Source organism: Felis catus, chromosome F1, assembly GCF_018350175.1.
Source record: "Felis catus isolate Fca126 chromosome F1, F.catus_Fca126_mat1.0, whole genome shotgun sequence".
Taxonomy (NCBI): Eukaryota; Metazoa; Chordata; class Mammalia; order Carnivora; family Felidae; genus Felis; species Felis catus.
In genome coordinates, this window is record NC_058384.1 from 64207326 (window position 1) to 64232612 (window position 25287).

Here is a 25287-nt window from a genome sequence, read left to right on the forward strand (position 1 = left end):
GCGGCGGACGGACAGATGTGCTTTTTCAGAGAGGACAGGGGAGACACGTGACCACTAGGCTGCATCACGTCGGGGCCGCCCTGCCCACACTGGAAGCCTCCCTGGTCAGAGACCGGTGGGGATCTTAGCCCAAGGGGGTGCTCCGCGTGGCAGGCTGGCCAGGAGAAGACGGGCCTGAAAGTTATTCCGAGGCCTGGCCCAGGGTGGCTCCAGCCCAGCCGCCGGAATGGTCCTCCGCGTGGACCCAGGCTGGAGGTATACGGTGTTCCCACTTCCGGTCCTCTTGGCTAAAACTACGTAATTTAAAGGTGTCTGAGTTAAAGGCTCAGATTCACACTGAAAATAGGTCTCAGAAAGCCAGCGGATTTGGCTCAAAACGAGACCTGAACTCGCGAGAAATCAGATCGGGTGGAAAGACTACGGAAGCTCACCGGGGTGAGGGGGGCCGATGCCCACGAAGGCAGCAATCCTGGGCCCTCACCCCAGTACTGAGGGAGACAAGAGCCCAGAGAACCAGGCAGGGAGAGGAGGGGACCCTGGCCAGCCAAGGAAAGGAGACCCCTGAGGCAAAGAAGTGGGCTTAAGGCAGGGGACGAGGAGGAGTTACTGGCTCCCCCCCCCAAAAAGAGATCCCCCCCAAAGAGAGACAAGACAACAGGCCCCTGGCGCCGAGAAGAGACACGCTGGGGCGGGGGAAGGAAAGCAAAACGTCGGTCTAAGACCGCGGGGGTCGGGTCATGGTCTGCAAGCCACTCAATCCGTGCAGCAGTCGACTCGTCATCCTTCACCGGGAAGGGGGACCTGCCCCAGCCAGGCGGGAGCGAAGGTGCAGGCAGGTTCAGAGGGCAGGGGTCAGCCATGTTCCCCAGGGTCCCTCCTGTCCTTCCCTCGGAGGCTGCCTAGGAAAGACCCAAAGGATGGGTACAGTCCCCCATGGCCCAGGGAAAGTGGTCACAGAGGGTTTCGGCCTCAGTCTGGCTGTGGCCACGGGAGGCAGAAGGTGGAGACTTTAGGGGAAAGACTTTAGGGACCGTCCCTCGCTCTGAATACGTGTGGATGTGAGGGGGTGGTTCTGACAGTCGGAGCCAGTGACCCTGCAGGGAGACCCCGGGCTAGCTTGGGGGGGGGGGGTGCGAGAGCACCCTGCCCCACAAACTCAGCGTCTGTGACGGGCCAGCTGGGCGGGCAGGAGCAGCGGATGACCCACCGTCTGGAGGAGTTTGGCACGGTGGCTCTGTGTTGTCCTGTCTGTCCCCTGGCGACACCCTGTCGGGGCCACAGGAGAAAACTGCACAAGAGCCTGGTTTGGGGGTGGGGCTCCGGGGGACCCCATGCCCTCTCAGAAGAGAATGCCATCCGGAGGCAGAGGGGGGACAGGCACGGATCCCTGCACGATGACACCAAGTAAGGGCTGGCAGGGGAGGGGAGAGAGAGAGAGAGGATCCCAGGCACTGCTGACGCAGGTGGCCTCTCCAGGCTCACGGGGGGGGGGGGGGGGGAGGGGGGGGGCGACTAAGGAGGAGGGGGGAGCAGTCGGGCGGCGGGAGAGCGGGGGGGAGTCAATTCAAGTAAAAGGGAGCGGGAGGAGGCAGGGCGGCAGGAGGCGAGAGCCAAGCTCTCCCCGACCCGCGGGAGCCCTGGCGTCACCCCTGCCGCTGCTCAGTCACACCGACGTCTCAGACTGCAGCCTCATGACAAACTTGTGCGACTTGGGATCCACAAACTCCTCGGAGAGTTTGAAGAACGGGACCTTCTTGGTGCTCACCACCAGGCTGAAGTCGTGGCGCTTCAAGAGGAAAACGACGCCGTCCTTGAGCCCGCTGGTCACGGGCTCCTCGCTCACCAGCGTCCACTGTTTGGCCAGCCAGCGCTCCTTGTGGTACTGGATGGTGGGTCCGGCCGCCAGGTACCGCTCCAGGAAGGCCTGAGGAGGGGCGGGGGGCTGCGTGGTCACCTCTCCCCCTCCCCCCCACCCCCGCCACCCTCTACGTTCCCCGGCTCGCTCGGCTTCCACGCGAGCGAAAACGTTCTAGAACGTTCGAGCGGAAAGGCGCTGAGCTCATCTGCTCTGGACCCCGGTTCTAAGCACAGGGCAGTGGGAGCCCACAGAGGTGACCAGGGCACCGCAGGGTCAGGACCAGCGTCCCCGCACTTTCCCTGCACGGGGCTAGGACCGTGAGGCCTCCTCATTCTTCCTGCCCCTGCATCCGGCTCTCGTGGACGCGGTCACCCTGTTCACCAAGGGTGGCTGGGGACGCCACTCTAGGAGGCTGACGATAAAGCCGAGGGAGGGTCATGGTTCGAAAAGAGCACAGCTGGAGGTCACGGGGTGTGAAGGGGGGGACATCGGGTGCTGCCACCTCGGACACGGGAATCAGGCCACAGCCACTCCCAGAAGAAACCGTCCCTTCTCCTCACCAGCTGGGAACGAGGCGGGAGGGGCAGGGCCAGGGGTAAGAGAAGAGACCTGGGGGGGTGGGGGCTGGGAGGGTGGCAGGGATGTGGTGAGAGCACAGGGGCGAGGCAGGCTGCTGTGGGGGGAGGAGGATCTGGGGGCGGGGGGGTGGGCAGGAGGACGGTGGGGGGCCTACCTTGGGTGTCATGTCGTGCGTGATGCAGAACTCCAGGTGCTGGAGGATGCTCTCCATGCTGTGGTACGGCTGCTGCTTGGTGGTCCGTAGATACTTCTGCATGGCACGGGCCATGGAGGCGAAGATGGCCTGGGCGGCCTCCCGGGGGTCCATCACCTCCCTGGGGTTCTTCTGCTCCTCCTCCTGCAGCCGCTTAATGTGAGTGAAGGCCTCCTCCACTGCCACCACAAGCCTGGGGGACAGGGGGAGCCTGGACCAACCGCCCCTCCCCCTCCCTCAGCCCCCACCCCCTGCTCCAGCCGCCTGGGCGAGGCTGTGCCCCTCCCCGCCACCAGAAGCACCACAAACCCACCTGGAGCCAAGGGCTGGGCTCAGGGGGGCCGTGTGCGTGTGTGCGTGGGGGGGGGGGGGGCGCACGTGCACAGATGCGGGGCGGGGCAGGAAACAGCTGTAGAGCTCAGTGAGCCCGGCGCGGGGACCCCAGCGTCCAACCCAGATACAGCCAGGGACCGTACTCTGGGACAGAGCGGCAGGTGCCTTCCTGATGCCTTCCTCCGCGAGACCCCCAAGTCACCCTTCCCCGGGGGGCCAAACCAGCAGACGCAACTACATCCAGAGAACAGCCTTCTACTCAAGCACGGGCAACGTCAACATCTGTCTGGGGGGCGGGCACACAAGCAACATGACAGCAAAATGCCAGAGGTGAACACACAGGGCCCCAGAGACCGGGACACCTGCTGGGCATCGGACAACTCACATGTTCAGACAGTACTACTCAGCCGTCAAAACAGGATAAAAAAAAGGAAGGCCTATAACCCAGATGCCGGTTAGGGGCGGGGAGTCATCTGTGAACCACTAGGCGGCGACACGAGGGACACAGAGACAACGTGGCTGAGTCTCGAGGAGGGCGTTAAGGGGGAAGCACGAAAAAGAAGTCAATTTTCGTTAAAAGCACACAACGTCCGGAAAGCCAGGACCCCAGGAACTTCAAGGAGCGGGGAGGGGGGTACTCGGGACTAAGTAAACACGTGGAACATGTCCCGCTTCGGCCTCTCTGGTTATTCACGCGCTTGCTCCGAGGGTCTCTCCGTAAAGCTCCTTTTGAAAACCAAGGGAGAAGTCTTTTACTGGTTACAACCAAGGTAACAGGGGAGGGAGACATCGGCCACGGGCCAAGGACCGCATTGGCAACACAGGAGATCCAAAACCCTGGTTGGGGCAAAAGGTGAAGGGGGGGGTGCCACCTCTGGGTTCCTTCCCACCAGGACCATATCTGAGACAGCTGGAGACATGCCGAATGGCAGACAAATGGGGCTGCTGATCTCCCATCGACGGCAGGGACACCAGCCTCACGTCAGAACAGGTAAGGGAAAAGTTCCTCCCTTGAAGCCTGGAGACCATGTGGGAGGAGGGGCCGAGGGTCAAATCCTGGGGCCCTCTGCTATTTGAGGCCCCCTGGAAATCCCACCAGACCACAGTGGGACCTGGCAGCAGAGAAGACCCTTCAGGTATGACAAGTTTACATTACAGCGTGAACAGAAAAAAGAGAGGACAGTACTTAAGAACATACCAAGATACGGGACCCTGTGTGGCTCAGTCAGTTAAGCGTCTGACTCTCGGTTTTGGCTCAGGTCATGATCTCATGGTTCGCAGGTTCGAGCCCCAAGTCAGACTCTGTGCTAGCAGTGAGAAGCCTGCTTGGGATTCTCCCTCTCCCTCTCTCTGCCCCTCCCCTGCTTGCTCTCACTCTCTCTCCCTCTCTCTCTCTCTCAAAATAAACAAAGTTAAAAAAGATGGACCAAGATCTGTACTAGAACCTCATCTGTTGCAGGCACCAACAGCCGAGCAGGCCTACGAGATCCACGGGGAGGAGGTCCGATCCAGCCTCCGTCCGTGCTGCTGCAGGCAAGGCTCACCTCGTTTACTGGGCCCCTGCTCCCCTGTGGCAGAGAGAATTCACAGATGGCCCGTTCGTTCACCCTACCAGATTCCCATCGTCCTGGCTACTCTCTCTGCTGTCTCGGTACGTTCTGCAGACGTAATTAAAGTGTCGAGTCGGTTGTCCTGGTCGTTATAAACAAGGAGATGACCCTGGCCAGCCCGCTCTCACTGCATGAGACCCTTCAAAGCACAGTGTTCTCCAGGCGGTACAGAACTCGGAGAGACCTGCCGTGGCTGGAAAAAGCAAACCGCAGCACCGCGGCTGCCGCTGAGGCCAGATGACAAGGAACTGATTCCACCGTGACCGGGGGAGCTTGGAAGAGGACCCCGGCTCAGATGGGAGTCGTCTTGATTTCAGCCTGTGACACTGAGCGCGGGGCCCAGCTAAGCCGTGCCTGATGGCGGTGTCTGACCCCCGCGACCATGGGCTGAGAAGCGTGTGCTGTTGGACAGCGCCCAGCTTACGGGAACTTGTTCGGAACCCAGCGCACCCCATCGCGATTGCTCACGCGTTCCCCGCAGCCACAGAACGCCCTGGCCTTGCTCTGCCCGGCCTGTTCACACCCGGCAGGCCCCGGGGCAGCCTGTCCTGGCCCAGGGACCCACCTGGCCCTCCGCTTGCGCACCCTCCGCTCGTGCTCCGCCTCCTCGTAGTAGTATTCATTGTGACTGTTGTCCCGCCGCCGGGCGGCCGCGGCGATCACAGCCCTGGACTGCCCTGTGGAGTTGTTGGTGCTGTTTTCTGCACGGGAGCAGGAGAGACAGGGATGGTCGCGTCACAGCACGCTCGCTCCCCAGCCCGGAAGTCAGGGCGCAGCCACCTGACCGGTCCAGAGGCTGTGCCCACCCGCTGCGATGCCTCCCGTTCCCGACCCTCCTGGCCACGACTGGGACAGGCCCCCCAGAAAGCGACAGAGAGGGCCCTGGAGGGCACGGGTCCTGCACACGTGCCTCCTGGTGCCGGAGGACCTGGAGGTCAGAGAGCTGAGGGCTCGGGGCCAGGGCTGGTGAGCAGACGCAGAGAAGTCAGATTGGGGGGACACACCACGGCATAAAGGGACAGCAAGTAGAATCAGCAGCTAACACCAGCCACCTGGAGCCAAGGGAAATGACAGAACAAAGGGGCTGGGGAAGCGGGGAAGAGTCTGAGAAGGAAACAGGGAGCAGACGGGAGGGCAGGGGAGCAGGGCCGCTCACCCTCTCCGAGGGAATACACCTTGAAGCCAGACACTTTCTTGGCCAGGACGGACTTGGGCAGGTTGAGGAGGGCAGGGTTGTAGACGGGGAAGTCATGGTAATACTTCTCCAGGATCCACACGGCCACACGCTGGATGCTGTGGGGGAGAGGGCGGGGGAGGGGGGGAGGGAGAAGGGACAGACAAGGGGTGCCGGGGGGAGGGAGACATCAGGGCAGGTTGGCGGGGTGGGAAAGGACACAGGACAGGGACAGGCTGCTTCCAGGAAGCCTGGCTCAGGGCCTGAGGTCTACTTACCAGGCTCCCAAGCCTTCCCCAGGGCTGGGCCCGCTAGTCCCCTGCGGTGCTGAAGCCCAGGGGAGAGAGGGCATTGGGCCTGGGTCTCCAGCAAAGGGTCACCTCACCCCCTCCAAGTCCCCCAAGATTCCCTACGGGACCAGGAAGTGCCCCTGATATTCTGTAAGGCCTGGGGCAGGGTGGGGGCGGGCAGAGGAACTCTGGCGGCACCTTTCCTCCGGGGGTCCCTCCTCTGGCCAGCTCATCTCGGTGACCACCCACTCAAGAGCTCACAGAGGCGGCGCCTCCAGGGAAGGCTCGAAAAGCGATCCCCCAAGCCCCGTCCGTGCCCCACGCCTTTCTGCCCCTCGGTCCAGCCCTCTGTAAGGTCCCTGATGACCAAACGTACGTCTGTTGTCTCCCCACTCCCGACTCCCAGCCCATCCCGCCCCAGGACCCTGTTGGAAACCTACCGCAGGCAGAGCCCTCGGCCCTCCGGCCGGCCCCACCTCCCCACCTGCTCCCCCCTCGGCCTCCCCCCACCCCCGGCCCGTCGCCGCACCTGAGGTGGCCCACGTTGTAGAAGCGGCTGGCGCCGTCGGTGGAGCGCACGACCTTGAGCGTGAACTGGGGCTGCAGCTGGCGCAGCTCCAGCAGGACCACCGCCAGGTAGTGCACGAAGAGCAGGGCGTCCACCAGCGACACGGCGAACTGCACCACGCCCTGGTAGCTGCGCTCGCGGGCGTCCAGGATGCGCACCCCGTAGAAGAGCCAGTAGGAGACGACGAGCAGGAAGACCAGCACCATGAGCAGCGCGCGCAGCACGAACACGCGCGGCAGCGAGGCCTTGGGCCGGCGGAGGAAGAGCGCCCAGCTGCCCAGCAGCAGGATGAGCAGCTTGAAGGCCACGGAGATGAAGAGGCCCTCGCAGGCCGTCCCGCACGGCTCCAGCTCCTCCCGCCACAGCAGCGGGGGCAGCAGCAGGAAAGCCAGCGGCGTGAGGAAAGAGAGCAGGGCCAGCGTGGCCCCCGCCGCCACGCCCAGGTGCCGGGAGCAGTCCAGCGGGACGCTGTCCTCCATGTCCTTGGCGATGCGCGTGAGGTCATCGTGGGAGATGCTGTGCTCTGAGGTGCCCGTCACTACAGTGGTCGTCTCCCCCCAGTTGTCATCCTGCGGCGGGAGGAGGGGGGAGGAGGGAGGGGGGAGGAGGAGAAGCAGGAAGGGAGGGGGAGGGGAGAGGAGAAGGGGTGGGGGAAGGAAGGGGGAGGGGAAGAGAAGCGGGAGGGGGGAGGTGGGGGAAGGGAGGGGGAGGAGGAAGGGAGAAGGGGGAGGGGAGGGGAAGCAGGAAGGGAGGGGAGAGTGGAGAAGGCGGGGCGGGGGGAGGGAAGGGAGGGGGAAGAGCAAGGGAGAAGGGAGGGGAAGGGGGGGAGGAAGGGAGAAGGGGAGGGGGAAGGGAGGGGGGAGGAAGGGAGAAGGGGGAGGGGAGGGGTAGCAGGAAGGGAGGGGAGAGGGGAGAAGGAGGGGCGGGGGGAGGGAAGGGAGCGGGAAGAGCAAGGGAGAAGGGAGGGGAAGGGGGGGAGGAAGGGAGAAGGGGAGGGGGAAGGGAGGGGGGAGGAAGGGAGAAGGGGAGGGGGAAGGGAGGGGGGAGGAAGGGAGAAGGGGAGGGGAAGGGAGAAGGGGAGGGGAAGGGAGAAGGGGAGGGGAAGGGAAGGGAGGGGAGAGGAGGGGGAAGGGAGAGAGGAGGGGGGAAAGGAGAAGGGGGAGGGGAGGGGAGGGGAAGAGGGGAGGGGGAGGAGTAAGGGAGAAGAAGGAGGGGGAGGAGAAGCAGGAAGGGAGAGGGGAGGGGGAGGGGTGGGGGAAGGGAGGGGGAGGAGGAAGGGAGAAGGGGAGGGGGAAGGGAAGGGGAGGGGGGAGGAAAGGAGAAGGGAGGGAAGGGGGAGGGGGAAGGGAGGGGAGGGGGGAGGGGTGGGAGAAAGGAAGGGGGAGGAGAGAGGGGGACAGCAGAGCAAGAGAGAGGAGAGAGGGCAGTCAGCCCATATGCAACCACCAAAGTATTTACTGAGCTCCACTGTGTGCCCAGGCTTGGCCTCCTCGGGGCTGGCCCATCTGAGGCTGGGCCCTCCTTGCACACATTAGGGAGCCTGGGAAAGAACACCAATGCCCAGATCGCACCCAGGAGGACGTCAACCCTTTTTTAAAAAACAGATGATTTTAACGTTCATCCAAAATTGAGAATCACTGAACTAAACAGTCCCTAAGGCCTGTTTACTGAAAACAGGGCCTGGGGACCAGCAGTGTAGACATCTCCCGGGAGCTTCTCAGAACTGCAGAGTCTCAGGCCCCACCCCGCATGGACTAAACCAGAATTTGCATTTTGACAAGCCCCCCATGAATCACTGGAACATGAAATGTTAGTGTGAACTGAGGCAGCCAGCAGACTGAGTGAGCAGGGTCCGCGTGCAGGAGCAGAGCCGGGGGCAGCCCGTGGGGTCCGGACAGGCCAGGCTGACCACTGAGAGCCTATCCCCCCGACATCGAGAGCCACTCAAGGTTTCTGATTCAGGGAGTGACCCCGAAACAAGCAGTGCGGTGAAGGGCGGAGGACGCAGGGAGCAGGGAGGAAGGCAGATGATCGGTGCATGGCATGGGAGATGGGCAGACTCAGGGCCACTCTGGGTCTCTGGTCTGCCCCGCTAGCCCTGCCATCTGAATGCCCACAGCACAGTGGCCGCCTGTTCCTGGAGGCAAGGGGGCAGACAGGCCAAGGTCCCCAAGTGTCCTGAGTCTGGTCCACTCGAGCTATCTCTGCAGACGCTGGCCACCCTCCCACAGAAGAGCCCCAAGACCACCAGTGGCCATCAGTGCCCACACTCTTCACTCCTAGACAGCCCGGGGATACGGAGTCACAGGGCTTAGACACGGGACGAGGAGTATAGGAGATGCCCGGCAGGGTCAGTGATCAGGGGGTTGACGAATCTCCTCTCCCAAGGACAGAAGAGTCTGACCTGATGGTACAAAGTGGGTGTACCGACCACTTTCAGCTCAAGGTCTACTCCTCACCCTAGGCTGACCTCCAGACACACTGCCTGCCCTCTCCCCCACCGCGGCTGAGCTGACCGTGTCTCGGGGTCCCTCGAGAACTCAGGGCGCCAGGTCTCAGGGAGAAGGCGGGATTGGGAAAGAGGGAGGGGGGCTATTTCCCCCAAGTACTCATCTGCTCCCAAGACCCAGGAAGTCCCGGTGTCGGTCACAGAGCTTTCTTGTGAGGGAAGAGGAGCTGGGAGTCTCCAGCCAGAGATGGTCCCGGGGAAGGAAGAGCGGGAGGTGCCTTCAGAGTCACCCTAAATCCTGCCCCTGCCCTAATCCAGCACTGAGGTCTGCCTGCTGGCCTTCCTACTAGGTGAGCACAGAGGGCCACAGAGCTTAGAGCAGGAGCAACCTGCTCACCCCGCCCCGAGTGACCAGCGTCATTCCGGCGGCCCCCCCTTCTCACCTCTCCTTTCTCCACCGACTCCTCCCACACCTGCTTCCAGGTCCAGACCCAGACGGTGCAGTTCTGCAGCCTGACACCAGAGGGCGCGGCAGAGCCCCTGCCTGAGGCTCCAGGAAAACTCAGGGCTGCCCACGCCCCCCCAGGCCGCACCCACCGCCCCCTCCTGCCCCAGGTTCCCAGCCCATCTGACCGGCGGGCCTCAGCTCAGAGGAACCAGGCAATTCCCATTACACAGCCCAGGTCACCCTAGCTCTCTGAGAAAAGGAGGAAGGGGCTGCGGCTTCCAAAGGGATCTCTACTAAATTCCCTCACTTCTACTGAAACAGGTCCTCCCTTGGGACCCCAAGCACAGGACGTGTGACACAAGATGCCCTCCCTGATAGGGCCACTGCCCGAACAGACCAGGGTTCCAGGCCCTTTCCCCTCTGACGGACCTCCAGGTTCATGGATCAGCCTGAAAACACCTGGCCTGGCCCCCACGCCCCCCGATGCTCACCCGCTCATCCCCTCGCGTGGACTCGTTGTCCAGCAGGGGCTCCCCTGGGGCCTGGATCGTCACCGACTTGTCGCCGCGGCTCCCATCTCGGCTCTTAGAGCGGTGTCGGTCCCGGCGGTCCCTGCAGCAGGCAGCCGGGGGCACAGGTCAGAGGGGGGACCTGGGTCGTCTTCTCAGCAACAACTACCCCACCACCACCCCTGTGCACGCCCACCTCTCCCCCCACCCCCCTAACCCTCCACCACCCGTGTCGCCCCCACGTCTGCCCACCTGTGCTTGCGGGAGCTGCGGGAGTGGCCCGACTTGTAGGAATAGCCCGAGTACTGGGACTCCGTGTCCATGGCGTCCGAACGCCGGGCCTTGTAGCGCTCCAGGGCCACGGGCTGGGGCCTTTTGGGGGGCCCCACAGCCACCTCCTTCAGCACCGGCTTCTTCAGGCCAAGGGGCACCTTCAGGAAATCAACCGTCACCCTGAGGGACTCTATTTTGCTGGACGGGTGGGCTTGTCTCAGAGAAAATCAAGCGACGCACCTGAGAAGAGGAAGCCGTCGGTCAGGAGAAGCGGCAGCTCCCGTGGGGTCAGGGCAGAGAGGTGACCAGCCCCAAAGAGCGGCTGCCGCAGGAAGCTGTACTGGCCCAGCCGCTGCCCCAGACCGGTCCGCCCCGGTTCCCGCTCCGTCCAGTGGGCCCGGTTCCTCCTGCCCGGCCTCCTAGAAAGCGCACCCCGAGGCTGTGCCAGCGGCTCGGGGCGCGGGGCGGACGCACAGCAGAGGCCGCTAGGAATGACCCAGCCCGGGACCCCCCGGAGCGGAGAACCAGGGCAACGCTCTCCTCGTTCTCGGCCAGGAAAGCCGTGGCTCAGAGACGGCAGGTTCTGGCCAGGCGGACGGGCTGGACCGACGGAGACCGCACAGAGCACAAAGCAGCTAGCCTCTGTCCAGGCCTCTCTTTCCCCCTCACCTTCCCCCCACTCGTGACTTCTGAAAGGGCCCACGGGGGGAGGGGCTGCTCACAGCCGTTTCTCTTGTCCCAGTCTAGCCAGAGCCTAAGTCAAACCTACCCGGAGTTACAGGCCAGGTCAGGCTGGCTGCGCCACGGACAGTGTGTGTGTGTGTGTGTGTGTGTGTGTGTGTTCATGCACACCAGGGGAGCGGGGTGAGGGATGGAAACTATGATAACGTGGGTGGGGGGAGCAGGGAGGAGAAGACAACGGAAATCGTGCTCCGAAGGCCCGAAGTGCTGAAATGGGCCATGCGCTGGGGAGCCTTCCTGGCTGTGCGCGCCCCCAGGGGCAGTGTGTGTATTCGGTCCGTTCACCTTCTACCTCTGCAGAGAATGAGCTCTTCTTCCTCCCCGCTTCCCGACCCTCAGCCACATCCTGCTGGGTCCTCAGAGCCCACCCACCACCAACTAACAGCCAACCTGGCATCTTGCCCTCGGGCCCACCTCCACCAAGGCACGCGCGCGTTTCCCAGCCTCCCTTGCCGGGCCACCAGCTCGCTCTCGGGCACCTCTGTGCATCATGCACCTGCGAGGCCCCGGGGAGTGGCGGGGGGCGGGGGGGGGACAGCGGAGGACCCGACCCCGCGTCTCCAGGCTGGCGGGGCACAGGCACGCTGAACAAGTAAAAAACTGGAATATGAATGGCCAACTGCAGGAGTGATGGCAGGAACAGGGCGGAAAACCAGGAGAGGCAGCGCTGGGGGCTGCGACTTTGCACTGAGCAGTTCTAGAAAGTCTCTCTGAGAAAACGGGACACCTGAGCCTGAGGGAGAACGGCACTTAGCCAGGCAGAGAGGTGACAAAGGCAGGAAACCGCACTGGGGAGACGGAGGGCAGCAAGGAGCTTGGTGGATTCCAGGAACCAGAAAAGGCCAGGGCAGTGGGAGCCCACGAAGATGATGGTTGGAGGCGGCCAGGGGCCAGGTGCAGAGCTCGCGTTCCCCCAAGCACAAGGACGATGACCACAGGAAGCCCGCGAAGGATTTTAGCTGCGCCGGCGGCGGGGACTGGGGGAGGGGCGAGCAGACAGGGGAACCCAAGGAAGGAAGCCACTAAGGCGGCCAGAGGCAGCGAGCGGGCCTGGAGGAGGTGACAAACAGCCGGTGCCAGACGTGGTGGTGGTAGGATCAACAGGGCCCACTGAGGTCTGGCTGAGGGGAGGGGAGCGCCCGGGATCCCTGGCCTGAGCACGGGAGGAAGGCAGGGGAGGAGGCAAGTCTGGGGAGGGAGGCGGTGAGCTCCATTTCCAGCGGGCTAAGGTCACGGCCAGGAGACAGGTCAGGTGAGCAGCAGGGTTTCAGAGGAGCCAGACTCGGGAGAGTCTGAGCTGGAGGTGCGCAAGGTCACGGGAATGGATAGGGTCACCTAGGGAGAGGAATAAATAAGAGGGTTCCTGGGAAGCCCAGTAGGGAAGAGCAGGCAAAGGGGCAGACAAGGCAAGGCCAGAGGGGGAGGACAGCCAGAGGAGGAGGGAGGCCAGGGGTGGGGGAGGCCAGAAGAGCTGGCTCTTGTGTTTGGAGGCAGAAATAAAACTGACTGGGTCACCTGCTACCCAAAACTCATTTATGAGGGGAATTGAAACGGGTTTGCTTCTGTGTAGTTGCTAACTTTTCCCCAACTAAACTCAACTATCAACAACTAGAGAATAGGAAAGACGGCTGAGACATATTTCTGCCCACCACCGTCCGGTGCGCACACGGCCAAGAACTGACGCCCGCCCCGTGGATGGACCTGCCCCTCTGACTCTCGGGGTCCTGTCGTGACTGTAGGGCGGTGACATCAATACCACATCCATTCCTTCCGCCGCCACCAGCTCTCGGGAGGCACCCCCGTGGCCTGGCGATGTTTGTCAACAGCCCCACGTCAAGGCCGGTGTGGGACGGAGATACACCGAGGGGACACAGCCATGACACGTCAACCCAACCCTAACCCGCTCTAAATACCTTTGCCGTGAACAGGGCCCCCATTCAGCACCCTGTCTGCAAATCACACGTCGCCCCCCTCCACCCCCGCTCCTGAGAACCTTTCTACTGGTTTAGTCCTCGACACAGTCTCCCAACACCTCACATGCATCTCTCTGGCTGGGTGCAGCCCTAATCTAGTCCCCACCAGGAGGTTCGAGAGAGCAAGTGGGCTGCAGGGCGGGGGGGAGACGTAAAGGGGGTCAGAACTGCCCTTGATGCGGTCTAGACAGAGGCACCGGAACCAGGACTCTCCACCTCCTCAGCCTCCTGTCACCGGGAGCCAAGCACAAAAAGAGCCCGGAATTTGCATCAAGGCTCTGCATTCAAAACCTGACTCTCCCACCAACCAGCTCTGTGACCACAGGCAAGTTACTTCACTTCTCTGTGCGTTGCAGCCTGGTAGGCTCATCGGTAAAATAGGAAAGTAACGACACGTACTCGATGAGGCTGCTGTGAGGACCCCGGGGGTGAGAGAAACGCTTTTATAAACTGCTCAGCTAGTAATTAGTTAAGGAATTAATATGCTGTGGCTCCAGGGTCGCCCATACTCCAATCCCCAGACACTTCCTCTGCGATTTAGGGAAGAGGTGGTATAAATAAATCCTGCTGTTTGTACTACTAAATAAAGAAGTCACACACGCACACACACGCACACACACACACAGTCCTGACCAGAACCACTTCAAACACACTCAGGAGGGAAGCTGATGCCATTGTGTTTCCCCTATAGATAAATTTCAAACCAGAGAAGGGTGCCAGCCCCTCCCAACCCTTTGTTCGGAGCTGCTCAGCCTGGAGCCCCCACCTTCCTCCCAGTGTCAACCCCGCTTCACCCACCGCTTATTCAAGACCCAGCGTAAACCCTGCTTTACCCACCCCTTCCAACCCAACTCACGGTGCCCCAAACGTTAGGTGCCTCCCCTACCAAACAGAGGGACTAAAATGAACCCAGTTTCTGAATCCCTTGCCTGCTGACCCCTCAAGTTGCCAGGAAGCTAACCCGAATCTGGAGAGGCTGGGGGCGAGGGGGATGGGAGGCAAGCGAAGACAAGGGCAGAAGTTCCCCCTTGTTTAATCAGCTCAGGAATCAGGGGTCTAGAGGGTCTCCAGGGTGGGCGGCGTTCCCAGGGAAGAGGGTGGGGGGAGGGGAGGCCTGGATCAGACCAACAAGTGGAAATGGCAGAGGTGGACCGTGAGGGCGGCAGGACCTGGTGTGGACAGGGAGGGCCCTGGTTTGCACGTGGGAGGCCGTGGAAGGGGATGTGTCCCGATGCGTTCACCTTGCCCCCACCCCCAAGGGGCGCGAGCACGCGCACGCACACACGCACACACACACACACTCAGTCCCCTGCTCAAACCAACCATGGATTATCTGGGGTTAAAAGGAGGCCAGAGAGAGAGAGGGAGGGAAGAGTGACTGTCACAAAAACAAGACCCTTCTCCCCCAAAAGGCCTTTCAGAAATAAAATTAATGGAATGTGTCTCAGTACCATCCCAAGGGGATTGGGGGGAGGGGTGGGGGGGAATGTGGGGGCTTTTGTCCCGGCTGCCCAGCTTCTCCCACATTGATCGCCATGGCAACCAAAGCCCCCTGTTGCCTAGGTGATGGCAGCCGGGTCCTGGAACCCATACCCAGCATCCAAAGCGAGGGAGGTTGTGAAGGTGGGGGGGTGGGGGGGGGCTAGGGGCAGAGGGGGAGAGAATGGGGTTTCTCCTCTGGCAGCCCCAGCTTTTGTCTGAGTTCTGGGATCAGGTTTCTTCGGGAAACAATCGGAGGCCTCTGGAAAAAATACAGTCAGAACCTGGCAACAGGCAAGGGAACAAGGCCTTGCGGTGCAGGGGGGCGGTTACGGGGGTGGGGGGGAGGCTGGTGTTGACCAAAATGCACACTGAGACTGGACCCTTCCCTTTGCCCCACTCGGAGGAGCAGCCCAGGCGGACAAGGCACCGGACAGAGAACGGGCCTCTGTGGGCAGGTGCTGAGGACCCACGGGCAGCCAGCAGGTGGCTAAGATCACTGCCTCCTTCGCCGGCTTTCTGGACCAGGGCCACCCGGCCCCCCAGTCCCAGCTCCTTCGGGCCTGGGATGGGGAAAGGAGGCAGGGCAGAGGTGAGGGTGGGGCCGGAGGAAGGCACTCTGGGAGCCGCAGTGGCTCAGCCAGAAAAGAAAAGGTGGGGAGCGGACAGGACCCAAACATGTGCCTAGAAAGGCCACCCGTTCTTCCTCGGGTCTCTGGAAGACAGGGCTGCAGGCCAGCTGTGCAAAAAAAGGCACTTGGGCTGGATCATCCCGCGGCAGGGGAGGTGGATGGGAACACAAGATGCCAAGAGCTTGCCTCTGGCTGCCGCGACAGAGCTGTGACCGGCCCACTCGTTGAACACACGGCCTTCCTCTTCTCAGCCCAGGACGAGGGAAGGCCGGTCCTGTCTGGACGCAAGGGGTCGGGCACCACCTCGTCTTCAGACCCTCGTAGGACAAGACGTCTACAGACACTGGCCCATGAACGGTCTGTGATTCCTACTCGAGAGCCTGGATCTCACTGCACCTGCCTTCCCCTCCCCAATCAACCCAGACAGGTGTGGCCACGTGAGCGCCCCCGGCCCAGGGTCCCCGGCTTCCCCACCACAGTCCAAGGGTATGAATGTGCGTTCGGCTCAAGGTGCGGCTGGCCACCTCCCGGGAGGCACCAGGTGTCCCACCCCCCCACCCCCGCCAGCCCAGTATCCAAAGAACTAGAGAACTAGCCGGAAAGACAGAGCAGGCTGCCGCATCATCATCAGGCTGCTGGGAGGCAGGGCAGACACTCAAAGTCACAACCATCCTTCAGACTGGAGGCCTTTCCTTTCTGCCTCGATAGTCTCCATCCAGGCCCTGATGGTCACCAGTGGGGGCGGGAGGCGTCCATGAGAGCAAATGCAGACACCTCACCTGGTACCCGCGGAGGACCGGAAGGTGCCAGAACCTCTGACTGTGCCCACAGGATCCCTGAGCTCCCTTTCCCCCTCCCCCTCCAGGAGAAAGCACACACTGATCTCGCAGTTTCGTGAGATCGAGCCCCGAGTCCTGTGTCGGGCTCTGTGCTGACAGCGCAGGGCCTGCTTGGGATTCTCTCTCTCTCTACCCCTCCCCTACTCATTCTCTCTCCCTCCCTCCCTCATTCTCTCTCAAAATAAATAAATTGGAGGAAGGAAGGAAGGAAGGAAGGAAGGAAGGAAGGAAGGAAGGAAGAAAGAAAGAAAGAAAGAAAGAAAGAAAGAAAGAAAGAAAGAAAGAAAGAAAGAAAGAAAAAGAAAAAGAAAAAGAGAGGGAGAGAAAGAAAGAAGAGAAGGAAAAGAAAAATGAGAAAAGAAAAAAAAGAGAAAAGAGGAAAGACCTTACTAATGCTTTAGCTTTGAGGCGTTTGCCTCTCAGAGAGAGACGGGGTTCCTCTAGCAAAGTCCTAGTCCTTGGGGTAGCCAGGACTGTAAGGCCAGGATGGGGACAAGTGGCACAGATCCCTGCCCCAGCCTCTCTTCTCACCAGTGACAGGGGACGACTAGACAGGCCCGGGCCAAGACAGTGGAGACCAGAGCCCCTTCCCCTCCAAGGGGTGGTTTCTGCCGCACCCCGCCCCCACCAACTGAGGCTCTGACACTCCCTCCCTTCCCTCATCGTTCCCATCCGGCCTTAGGCCCTGGACAAGCCGTCCATCCCAGAGGCCTCGCTGCGTTTCCCCACCACAAAGAGAACTAGGGCACACAGAGCAGGCCAGAACCAGCCCCAGGCCCTAGACCAAAAATGGGATGGAGATTCGCCCCCACCCTCACTCCTGTGCCCTGAAAAAGGCCCCAGTGTCCTTGGGTGAGGCCAAAGCCAGCTGGATCTCAAGGGGCCGAGGGAGAGGAAAGGGCCGGATTGGGGAGCCCGGGAGCCCTCGCCCTGCTTACCGGGCACTCTCCCAGGACAGCCCCAGACATGAACTCACCATCCCGAGAGCCCCGGGGCAGGGGCAGGGGCAGGGGCAGGATCCTTCCCCTCACTAGGCTGGGAAGCAGGGGACGGCTGTGCTTGGGTCACCCAGGCGAGGATGTTTCCAGAGCAGCTGCTCACCCCCAGACCCCAGAGCAAGAAGAGCCCCACGCCGGGCTCCCAGCCAGGATACCTGAGCTTGCGTTCTAGCTAGAAGGGAGCTGGGGGAGCCAGGGCCAAGCCCTTCTCTTCCACCTCCTCAACTGCCTCCATCTAAGAGGGGGCGATGCGGGTACCCTCTGATAGCCACAGACACCCTGAGACACACACTCACACACAGACACCCACACTCCTATCCCCCTCTGAAACCTGGACCGGCTCCCGCCTGCCCCACCCAGCTCCACCCGCCCCAGCCAGGCAGGTTCTGTAGAGACCTGCTCGCTTTCTCTCCGGCACCCCCCCCCCGCAGCTCGCAAAGTGTCTCCCCCAACACACCGTACCCCAGTGCACACACATGCACCCACACCACAGCTCCTCAGTCCCCGGCCGCCCCCAGACCCATTCGCAGCCAGTCGAGAAGGGAACACCGGGCAGGGGGGAGGGTATACGGCAGAAGGGGTGAGTAATCTCTTTGGCATCTGTCCCAGATGGGGGCCGGAGGGGAGACAGGATGCTAGGCTGGTGAGAGGGTCACCACGGCTTCGAGATGCCTGGATGTCCTGTTTAATTTGCACCAGTGGGCAGGCCCCACAATTACCACCCACCGGGCTCTGAGCTCCTTCCTCCGTCAGCTGGGGCACAGGGCTGGCCCCTACCTGCCCACCAGGTGAGCTACAGGAGAGCCAAGGAGGAAAGCAGGCACCTCGAGTTGTCCTCAGGGACAGGAGAAGGGGGACCCTGGGGGGCGAGCAGGCTGCGTGGACCCGCGGGTCAGTTCCCGCCTACCCCGTGCCCCCCCCCCCGCCCTCCAGGAAAACAAAAATGCCTCCCCCTTCACGGCCTACTGTCCTAGGCAGGCCCCAAGTGACCCTGCCTCCAGGAGACCTTCTGAGCCTGTACACCGGCCCCTGCCAAGGAGGAGGAGGTGGAAAGCAGCCGCTTGGGGAGGGAGCGACCTTGGGCTCACGTGTGGTGAGGGAGCTGGGAGGTGGGGACACGGGCAGCAGGGTGGGCCTAAGGGTGCCTGCGGCAGGCTTGGGTCTCCCCAGCCTGGAAACCTTCCCGTGCTTTGGGGGGCGGGGCCGGAACTGGCACGTGACCCAGCTCTCACGCGTGAGAACCGGAGACCGGGCCAGCTGGAAGGCCCACGTACCTACCGACCTCCACCATCATCGTGACACTCTCAGCACCTGAGGTTTTTACTCTTCTAAGGGGTCCCAGCAGCCTCCAGCCCCTACATCTCCCACCCCCACTCCTGGAGGAAAGCCAGGGACAAAACAAGTGTCCCTGTTCACACTTGGTTGTTTTTTAAGTTCCTGCGTTCACACCTGGGGCTCAGCACCTGTTCTCCTCCAACCCCCACCTCCCCTAAGAAGCCAGAGGCCCCTCCCCAGCCTCGCACACAAACACTGCACTCTCTCTGGTGAAAGGGGGGGTCCAGGGATGTTGTGGGGGGTTTCTGGAAAACTCTGCAGACAATGAGGGCCAGGCCCCTCCCAATCACAAACAAGACCCCATGGGCTGGAGTGGCCGGACCCCCAACACCCGCTCCCCCCCTCCCCCGGAGGAAGAGGCCAGCCCCTGGAGAGGTTCGGCCCAGGCCCTAGCCCTGCCCCAGGCTGGGGACAAGCAGGTCCTCCTCCCAGGAGACCCATTCCCCCAGGGGACTCCACCCAGCCCCACCCTCCGAGGTAGACCTCTCTACTCAGGCTGACCTGGAGACTCCCTGTGCGCCCTTCCCTTCGGGAGATAGGGGAATTATTCAAGTTCAAGACCAAAGGTGATGAGCAAAGCCGATTCAACTGGAAGGAAGCAGGGGAAGGCGGAGGGAGCATTTTGGAAAATGGAAGCGCAATACAGGCAGGTGGGCCAGGCACAGCCTCTGGGGAGCTATGCTATCCAAGGTGAGCTGCTTCCCTTCTCTAAACCTCAGTTTTTGTGCCTGTAAAATGGAGTAATGGTGCCTACTTCTGGTTAAGAGTTTTCAACAAAATAACATATACAGAGTATCATGGAGTCGGGGACGTAAAAGATGCTCAATAAAGCGTTACCTCCTCCCTCTTTGTCCTTTAGAGGCTGCACATCCAGTCGTCCTACTTCCTGTTCCCATGACCTCATTGTGAGAAGACCCCACCCAGCCCCTCTGGCTACAGCGCTGGCCCCAGACCCCAGATGGTGACCCCGCCCTACTTTCCACCACAACCTGGGGCAGCCAGAACCCCTCTCCCCATTCTCTGCCTCTTTCCTGGGTGGGGTGGGGTGTGGTCTCGGATCCCCCTATCCCTCCCTACCCATCCCTCCTTCCACACCTACTAAGGCAGGGCCTGGGCTCCAATGCCAGGGCGCTAAGCCCAGCCGTGTGTGCAGTGGCAGGGGGGACCCCAAGCCTGCCGCCCCGCCCCAGCCCCCAGCTTCTCCCCACTCACCGCCCCACCCCGATTACCAGGGGATCCTGGGCACTGCCGATTCCAAGCCTGCTTCTCCCAAACCCGTTCCCAGCTGTCATGTCTGTAATTACCAGCCTCGCCAGGGGCATCAGACCAGCACAGCAACACCTCATTTCCAAAGGGCCCCACCAGACGAGGCCTCTGCCTCCTACTCTGTACCAAGCAGTGTGGAGGCAGGGATGGAAAGATTTTCCCTGACCCACCTCGTTTCTCTCCAGATCACAAGAGGGCTGCCCGGGGAGATCGCCAGGAGGCAGAATAAAGAATGGAAGGCTGCTGCTGGGGGTGGGGTCTGAGTTGGGAGTCTCTCCCGGGCTTCTCCCTCGCCTGGCTACTGAAACCTCCCCACAAACAAGGTTACCAACCCGGAGAGGGGGAGAGAAGAATTTTCAGGTCACTTCGGAGAGAGGGGAAGTTGATGCCCCAGTAAAGCTGAAAGGGGCACCCACAGGGATGAGGGCAGCTACGGGAGGGAACTGCCCAGGAGAGAGGAGGAAAGAGCGAGTTAAAGGAAGTCCCATCCTCCACCCAGACCGAGAAGAGGCAAGAGTAGCCCAGCCTCCCTCCTCCTCATCACCTCCATCCCCACCAACCTCACAGGACCTCCTTTTACAGGCAGGGAAACTGAGGACAAATCCCCACCCATACTTCAAGATCCAACAGCCCCACGCTGCATACAGCTCAGCAACACCCCCGATCCTTCTGGCCCGCTCAGCCCGAACCTGCAGAGGCTCCTCAGTCCCCTCCCTGTCTGCCTAGCTCAGAGTCTGAATCCTGCGAAGGTCCATCCACACAGTGGGATAGGGTTCAGCCATGAAAAAGAGGGTGAAATTCTGGCACCCGCTAAGACGTGGAGGAACCTTGAGAAGCTTGTGCCGAGTGCAGAAAGGCAGACATAAAAGGTCCTACGTTGTGTAAAATTTCATTTATGTGAAATACCCAGAATGGGTAAACCCACAGAAACAGAATAGAGACTGGTGGCTGCCAGGGGCGGGGGATGGGGTAGGGAAAAGTTTCTCACAGGCCACGGTTGCACAACATTGCGAAGGCACTAAACGCCAATGCTCACTTTAAAACGGTAATTTTAGGGGCGCCTGGGTGGCTCAGTGGGTTAACTGTCCAACTCTTGATCTCGGCTCAGGTCATGATCTCACGGTTCGTGGGTTCGAACTCCACGTCGGGCTGTGTGCTGACAGCTTCCGAGCTGGAACCTGCTTCAGATTCTGTGTCTCCCTCTCTCTCTGCCCCTCCCCTGCTCGTGCTCTGTCTCAAAAATAAATAAACGGTAAAAAAAAAAAAAAAAATTCTTTTCAAGGGTAATTCTAGGGGCGCCTGGGTGGCTCGGTCGGCTAAGTGTCCCACTCTTGATCTCGGCTCACGTCATGATGTCAAGGTTTGGGGGATCGTGCCCCAATTCGGGCTCTGCACGGCCGGCATGGAGCCCGCTTGGAATTCTCGCTCTCCCTCTCGCTCTCTGCCCCTCCCCCGCTTGGGTTCGCACACTTTTCTCTCTCTTGAAGTAAATAAATACACTTAAAAAAAACCAAAAAAACAACACGTTGAAAATGGTCATTTTACAGGATGTGAATTTCACCTCAGTTTCAAAACCCCCGGCCAGCCCAGGGCACGTCTCCTCCCGGTGCCTTTCCTGACACCCACCCCAGGGCCGAGCACTCCTGCTCCAGGCCCCCGTTGGCCTCCTAAACACACCTCCACACAGCACTCACCGGGCTACAGTGAACCGACGTGTTCCGGCACGTCTCCCCTGCGAAAGGCCGCCTCATCCCCTCTCCCCGGTGCTCAGACAGCGCCTGGCAGCCAGCAGGGTCTGCCAGAGGAGAACCAAAGCCTCGCTCTCCTCCCCAACCCACAAGTGCCTCCCACGACCCCCTCCGTCAGAACCCGAACCACCCGGCTAACATATACTGAGTGCTCCCTATGGGCCGGGCACCATGCGAAGGGCTCGCGCTGCATTACTTCACCCGGTCCTCATAAACCAAAGAGACAGGGCGTATTATTAACTCCACTTTACGGGCGAGGCTTCAAAAAGTTATCTCTTCTGTCTGAGGCCTCAGAACTAGGAGGTGGCGTAACTAGGACGTTAAGAGTAGGCCGCAACCCGAGGAAGGAGGCCACTGGGCGAACCCGGGGTTCCTCGAGGAAGGTCCCATCTGGGGTTGGAGGACAGCGTCTTAAGACACCCAAGAGGCTAAAGAATGCGGTTCAAGAACTTGCCCCACGTCACCCCACTGTGAAATACTAATTCCAACCAGTGCTGTCGGGTGTGGGGAGCCGTTGGGGGCAGACTAGGCAACGGACTGGAGTCCCTACAACCCCGAGGACATGAGGGGAGTCCCGGAGCTCCTCTCTCTTCCCCCCCAAAGCTCCTCTTAGCCAAGTACACGCCCCCCCCCTCTAACCGGAAGGGCCTCTTGGCAACCAGATGAACAGATAAAAGTCTGTCCTGCCCTAGGTCCAGGAAAGGGGGCCCTTCCTTAGACTCTGAAGGGGCAGAGGGGGCACGTGAGAGGCCTGTCCTGGACGAATCGGGCAGAAGCGACACAATGGGGCAGGAGGAGCCGATGTGGCCACCGGTTCCAGACTGGAAGTACGGCCCGAGATGGCAACGTCCATTCTCTGACCACAGTGCCTCCTCCTTGGAAGAGCGGGCCAGGAGGCGGGCGCAAGAGCCAGAGCCCCCCACCCCCCCATCCTAGGTTCACGTGCCTCACTCACCCTGGGAGCCCTGCCCGGCAGACAGGTGTCGGGCTTGAAGCACTCACGCATCAGGCCTTTCACACTCTGCCCCCAGCCCTAGTCCCAACGTGTCCTAACTCCCACCACCCTCATCCCAGAGTCCTAGGAAAGCGAGGGAGCCCTGGGGACTAAAGACGGAACATCCCGGTTGCACATGCCCACTAGGGACTCAAGCACTCCGATTCCAATTCCTCGGCGACCCTGAGAAACGTGTGCAGTCGAAACCTCAGCCCCTAAAAGCGGGTGTCTCGCCCTAAGCCCTGGCGGCAAGAGGAACGTGTCTGGGAGGGACATGAGGGGAAAAAGCGTGCGTCCTCAAGAGGAGAAGAAGGCCAGCCCCTTCCCTTCACCCCGAAAGAGAAAGGACAAGGGAGAGGACGGGCAAAGGAGGTAGCTGCTGCTTCTGTGGGGAGGGACACAGCCCCTTCCCTGACAGTGGTGACCTCCGGCCAAACACCAGGACAGCCTGCCAGGGGCGCCCACCCTTTCCCCCACACGCGGACATTCAAGCTCTCACTGGCTCGGCCCCGATTCCTCACCCTCAGCCCCAGGCCCAGCCCCAGCCCAGAGCTCCACCCTAACCATGCTCCTCACCAGGGAAAAGGGAATCTACTGGATACATACACGGCGGGCGGGCGCACACACCTGCAGAAACTCCTGAAAATGCCCCCCCCCTCCCCTGCCCACCAGCCTCCCCAGAGCTCCCATGCCACCGTCTCAACCCCAGGGACGGGGACCTGGGCTGTTGTTCCACACCAGTCTCACCCCTCCAGCAGGCTGCGTCCTCTTGCCTCCACCCCAGACGGAAAGAAATCCCGACTCCTCAGGAGCTGGAGAATCCGGGAGGCAGGGCAGTCAGTGCACTCCGAAGTCAAAGACCCCAAGGCAGCTTTCCCGGGAGAACCGTGGCCTGAGGGGGCTGAGCCTGGGCGGGGAAAGCCAAGAACGTGGCCTCTCCACACACTGGAACCCAGGCTCGGATGGTGGTTTCCTCCCCGACTCCTCCAGGGCCTCAGATTCCTGGAGGACTACAACCAGAACCTCTCTTCTCTGTTCCCCACAACACACACCCTTTTCTAGAAACCCCCCCCCCACCCCAGCGGGCACCTCGTAAGGTGGCCCACTCTCTCCCACTTGTAGGTCTCAGATACTTAAGGCGCTACCTTTGAATCCAGGGAGAGCCAACCAAGAAGCTTCAGAATCGTCCATACAGCCATCCCTTTGGGCTTTCTGCCAGGACAATGTGCCTGCAGAGGCAAGAGGTAGTACCCCCAACACACACTCAGGAGCACACACACCACCTAAGGCGGGTCCACACGCTGGTACTTAACCATCAACACAGGTTACACCCAAGAGAACAGATTCCCTCACCCCCTTTCTGGCACACAGGTGCACACACACCTACCCAGCCAGGTATGCCCCATTCAGCTCTTACACACCCACCCTCCTCAGTACCTACACCCTTCTTTCCCAGAAACCCCTCCGCAGTTCACACACACAGACACACAGCCCTTCCCCGGAGTGTACACATAAATGCATATCCAAACACACGGCAGATACGTGGTCAGCCGCTCCCTGGGTGCACACACAGCCGCTGAAAAACCCCTACACCTCCAAACCCAGGGGCCCACCTGCAGGAACACGTAGCACATCACGGCGCGCGCGCGCGCGCGCACACACGCACACGCACATACACACACACACACACACACACACACACACACACAAAGAATCACGCACACTGATCCTCCACCAATGCTTTAAAACTCACTAATGCAGGGCCCCCAGCCCCCCAAATGGGTAAGTATGAGTGGGGAGAGGGATGCCGGCGCCTGTCCCTGGGCCCCCATCCACGGTGCCCGGGTACCCTGCCCGCCAGCCCCGTCCTCAGCAGCACACACACCCCCCTCCACTCTCCTCGGCCGTCCCCAGACTCCACATTACACCCGGAATGCATACCTGCCCCGTCCCTCCCCACACTCCTGAGGTGTGTCTGCACCCCTAAACACCCCCGCCTTCCGATACCTCCGGGCTCCTGTGTCTCGCACTGCCTGCCCCCCCCCCCACCTCCAGCACACACTCCCGGTCTCCGGCTTCCACCGGCTCCCCCCCGGGATCATTAAGGCCCCCGCCGGAGCCCCGGGCCCAGGAAAGTCCCTGGCTCTCCAGGCCCGGGCTCCGCCCCCTCCCCACGAGCCCCTGGCCCTCCGCAAAGTTGGGGGGGGGGGCACTCCGCCTTGCAGTGGGGAAACGGACCGGAAGGGGGGTGCCCCGCGCCCCCCCTTCCCCCACAAGCCATCCCGCCCGCCCGGGGGCCGGGCACCCCCTGGCCCCCCGCACGATTGTCCTCCTCTCCCGTCTCTCGTCCTCCTTTCTTTTTCTGGCAAACTTTGCCCGCGCCCCCGCGGCCCGGCACTCACCGCCGCCGCGAAGTGCCGGTGGGCTCGGCCCGGCGCCTTTGTATCCGCAGCGCTCCGGGTCGCGGCGAACTCCGCGCTCGCGGACGGGCAGCGCGGGCGAGGGCGGCGCGGAGGGGGCTCCGGTGCCGGCCACCCCCTCTGCGTCCCACACCGCTGCCTGTCCCCCTCGGGGCCCCGGGGGCAGGGGCCGGGGGATGGGGGCGCTCAGGCTCCCATGGCGGGGGCCAGGAGCACGGAACCGGGGGCCGGGGATCGCACCGGAGCCGGCGGCGGAGCGGGGAGGGGACGGGCAGGGGAGCGGGCGGGGGGCGGGGGCGGGGGGCGCGCGCTCCCGGGCGCCGCCTCCCGGCTGTTCCCGCCGCCGCGCCCCTCCCGCCGCCGCGCCCATTGTCTGCGGCCCGGCTCTTCCCGGAGCCGCCGCTCCCCGGCCGGCCGGCCGCCCGGGACGCGCGGGGCCCTCCCGACCCCGGGAGGAGGCCGCGCGGCCCTGCGACCCCGGCCGCGAGCGCTGACCCGGGAGGCCTCGATCGGCGGCCGGGACCCAGCCCGCAGCCCCTCCCTCCTGGGGCGCCTCTCCCCGACCCGCGGGTCGGAGA

The 25287-nt window shown here is 62.1% G+C and overlaps 1 protein-coding gene and 1 long non-coding RNA gene across 10 annotated transcripts; one reads left to right on the plus strand and one right to left on the minus strand.

Moving 5' to 3' along the window:
• Nucleotides 1-1493: 1493 nt before the first annotated feature.
• On the minus strand, nt 1494-24895 carry VANGL2 (VANGL planar cell polarity protein 2). 2 transcript variants are annotated; one of them, XM_019822318.3, is made up of 9 exons: nt 23435-23924; nt 23037-23196; nt 10264-10524; nt 9994-10114; nt 6567-7174; nt 5730-5866; nt 5139-5274; nt 2592-2823; nt 1494-1924 (listed from the first exon to the last, which is right to left on the minus strand). In XM_019822318.3, exons 3-9 carry the CDS (start codon nt 10332-10334, stop codon nt 1664-1666), a joined length of 1566 nt encoding a protein of 521 aa, XP_019677877.3. In that variant the 5' UTR covers nt 10335-10524; nt 23037-23196; nt 23435-23924; the 3' UTR covers nt 1494-1663. The 2 variants fall into 2 exon arrangements, with proteins under 2 accessions (XP_019677877.3, XP_044904703.1); XM_045048768.1 differs by lacking the exons at nt 23037-23196; nt 23435-23924 and adding an exon at nt 24692-24895.
• On the plus strand, nt 14843-20718 carry LOC109495420. Of its 8 annotated transcripts, XR_006591658.1 has the most exons (8): nt 14843-15069; nt 15361-15466; nt 17556-17734; nt 17925-18039; nt 19141-19242; nt 19733-19870; nt 20130-20416; nt 20656-20718. It is a non-coding gene; the product is annotated as an uncharacterized LOC109495420 (long non-coding RNA). The 8 variants fall into 8 exon arrangements; XR_006591659.1 differs by having other exon boundaries at nt 17921-18039; nt 20130-20682; XR_006591662.1 differs by having other exon boundaries at nt 17921-17992; nt 20130-20682.
• Nucleotides 24896-25287: the final 392 nt, after the last annotated feature.

Excerpts from the sequence above, each read along its gene's own strand:
- VANGL2 (XM_045048768.1), bottom strand. The coding sequence starts at position 10,334 with ATGGACACGGAGTCCCAGTACTCGGGCTATTCCTACAAGTCGGGCCAC. Across the intron at positions 7,175-9,993 it reads CCACGCGAGGGGATGAGCGG|GATGACAACTGGGGGGAGAC; the intron begins GTGAGCATCGGG and ends CTCCCGCCGCAG. Across the intron at positions 1,925-2,591 it reads CGCACGACATGACACCCAAG|GCCTTCCTGGAGCGGTACCT; the intron begins GTAGGCCCCCCA and ends GCCCCTCCTCAG.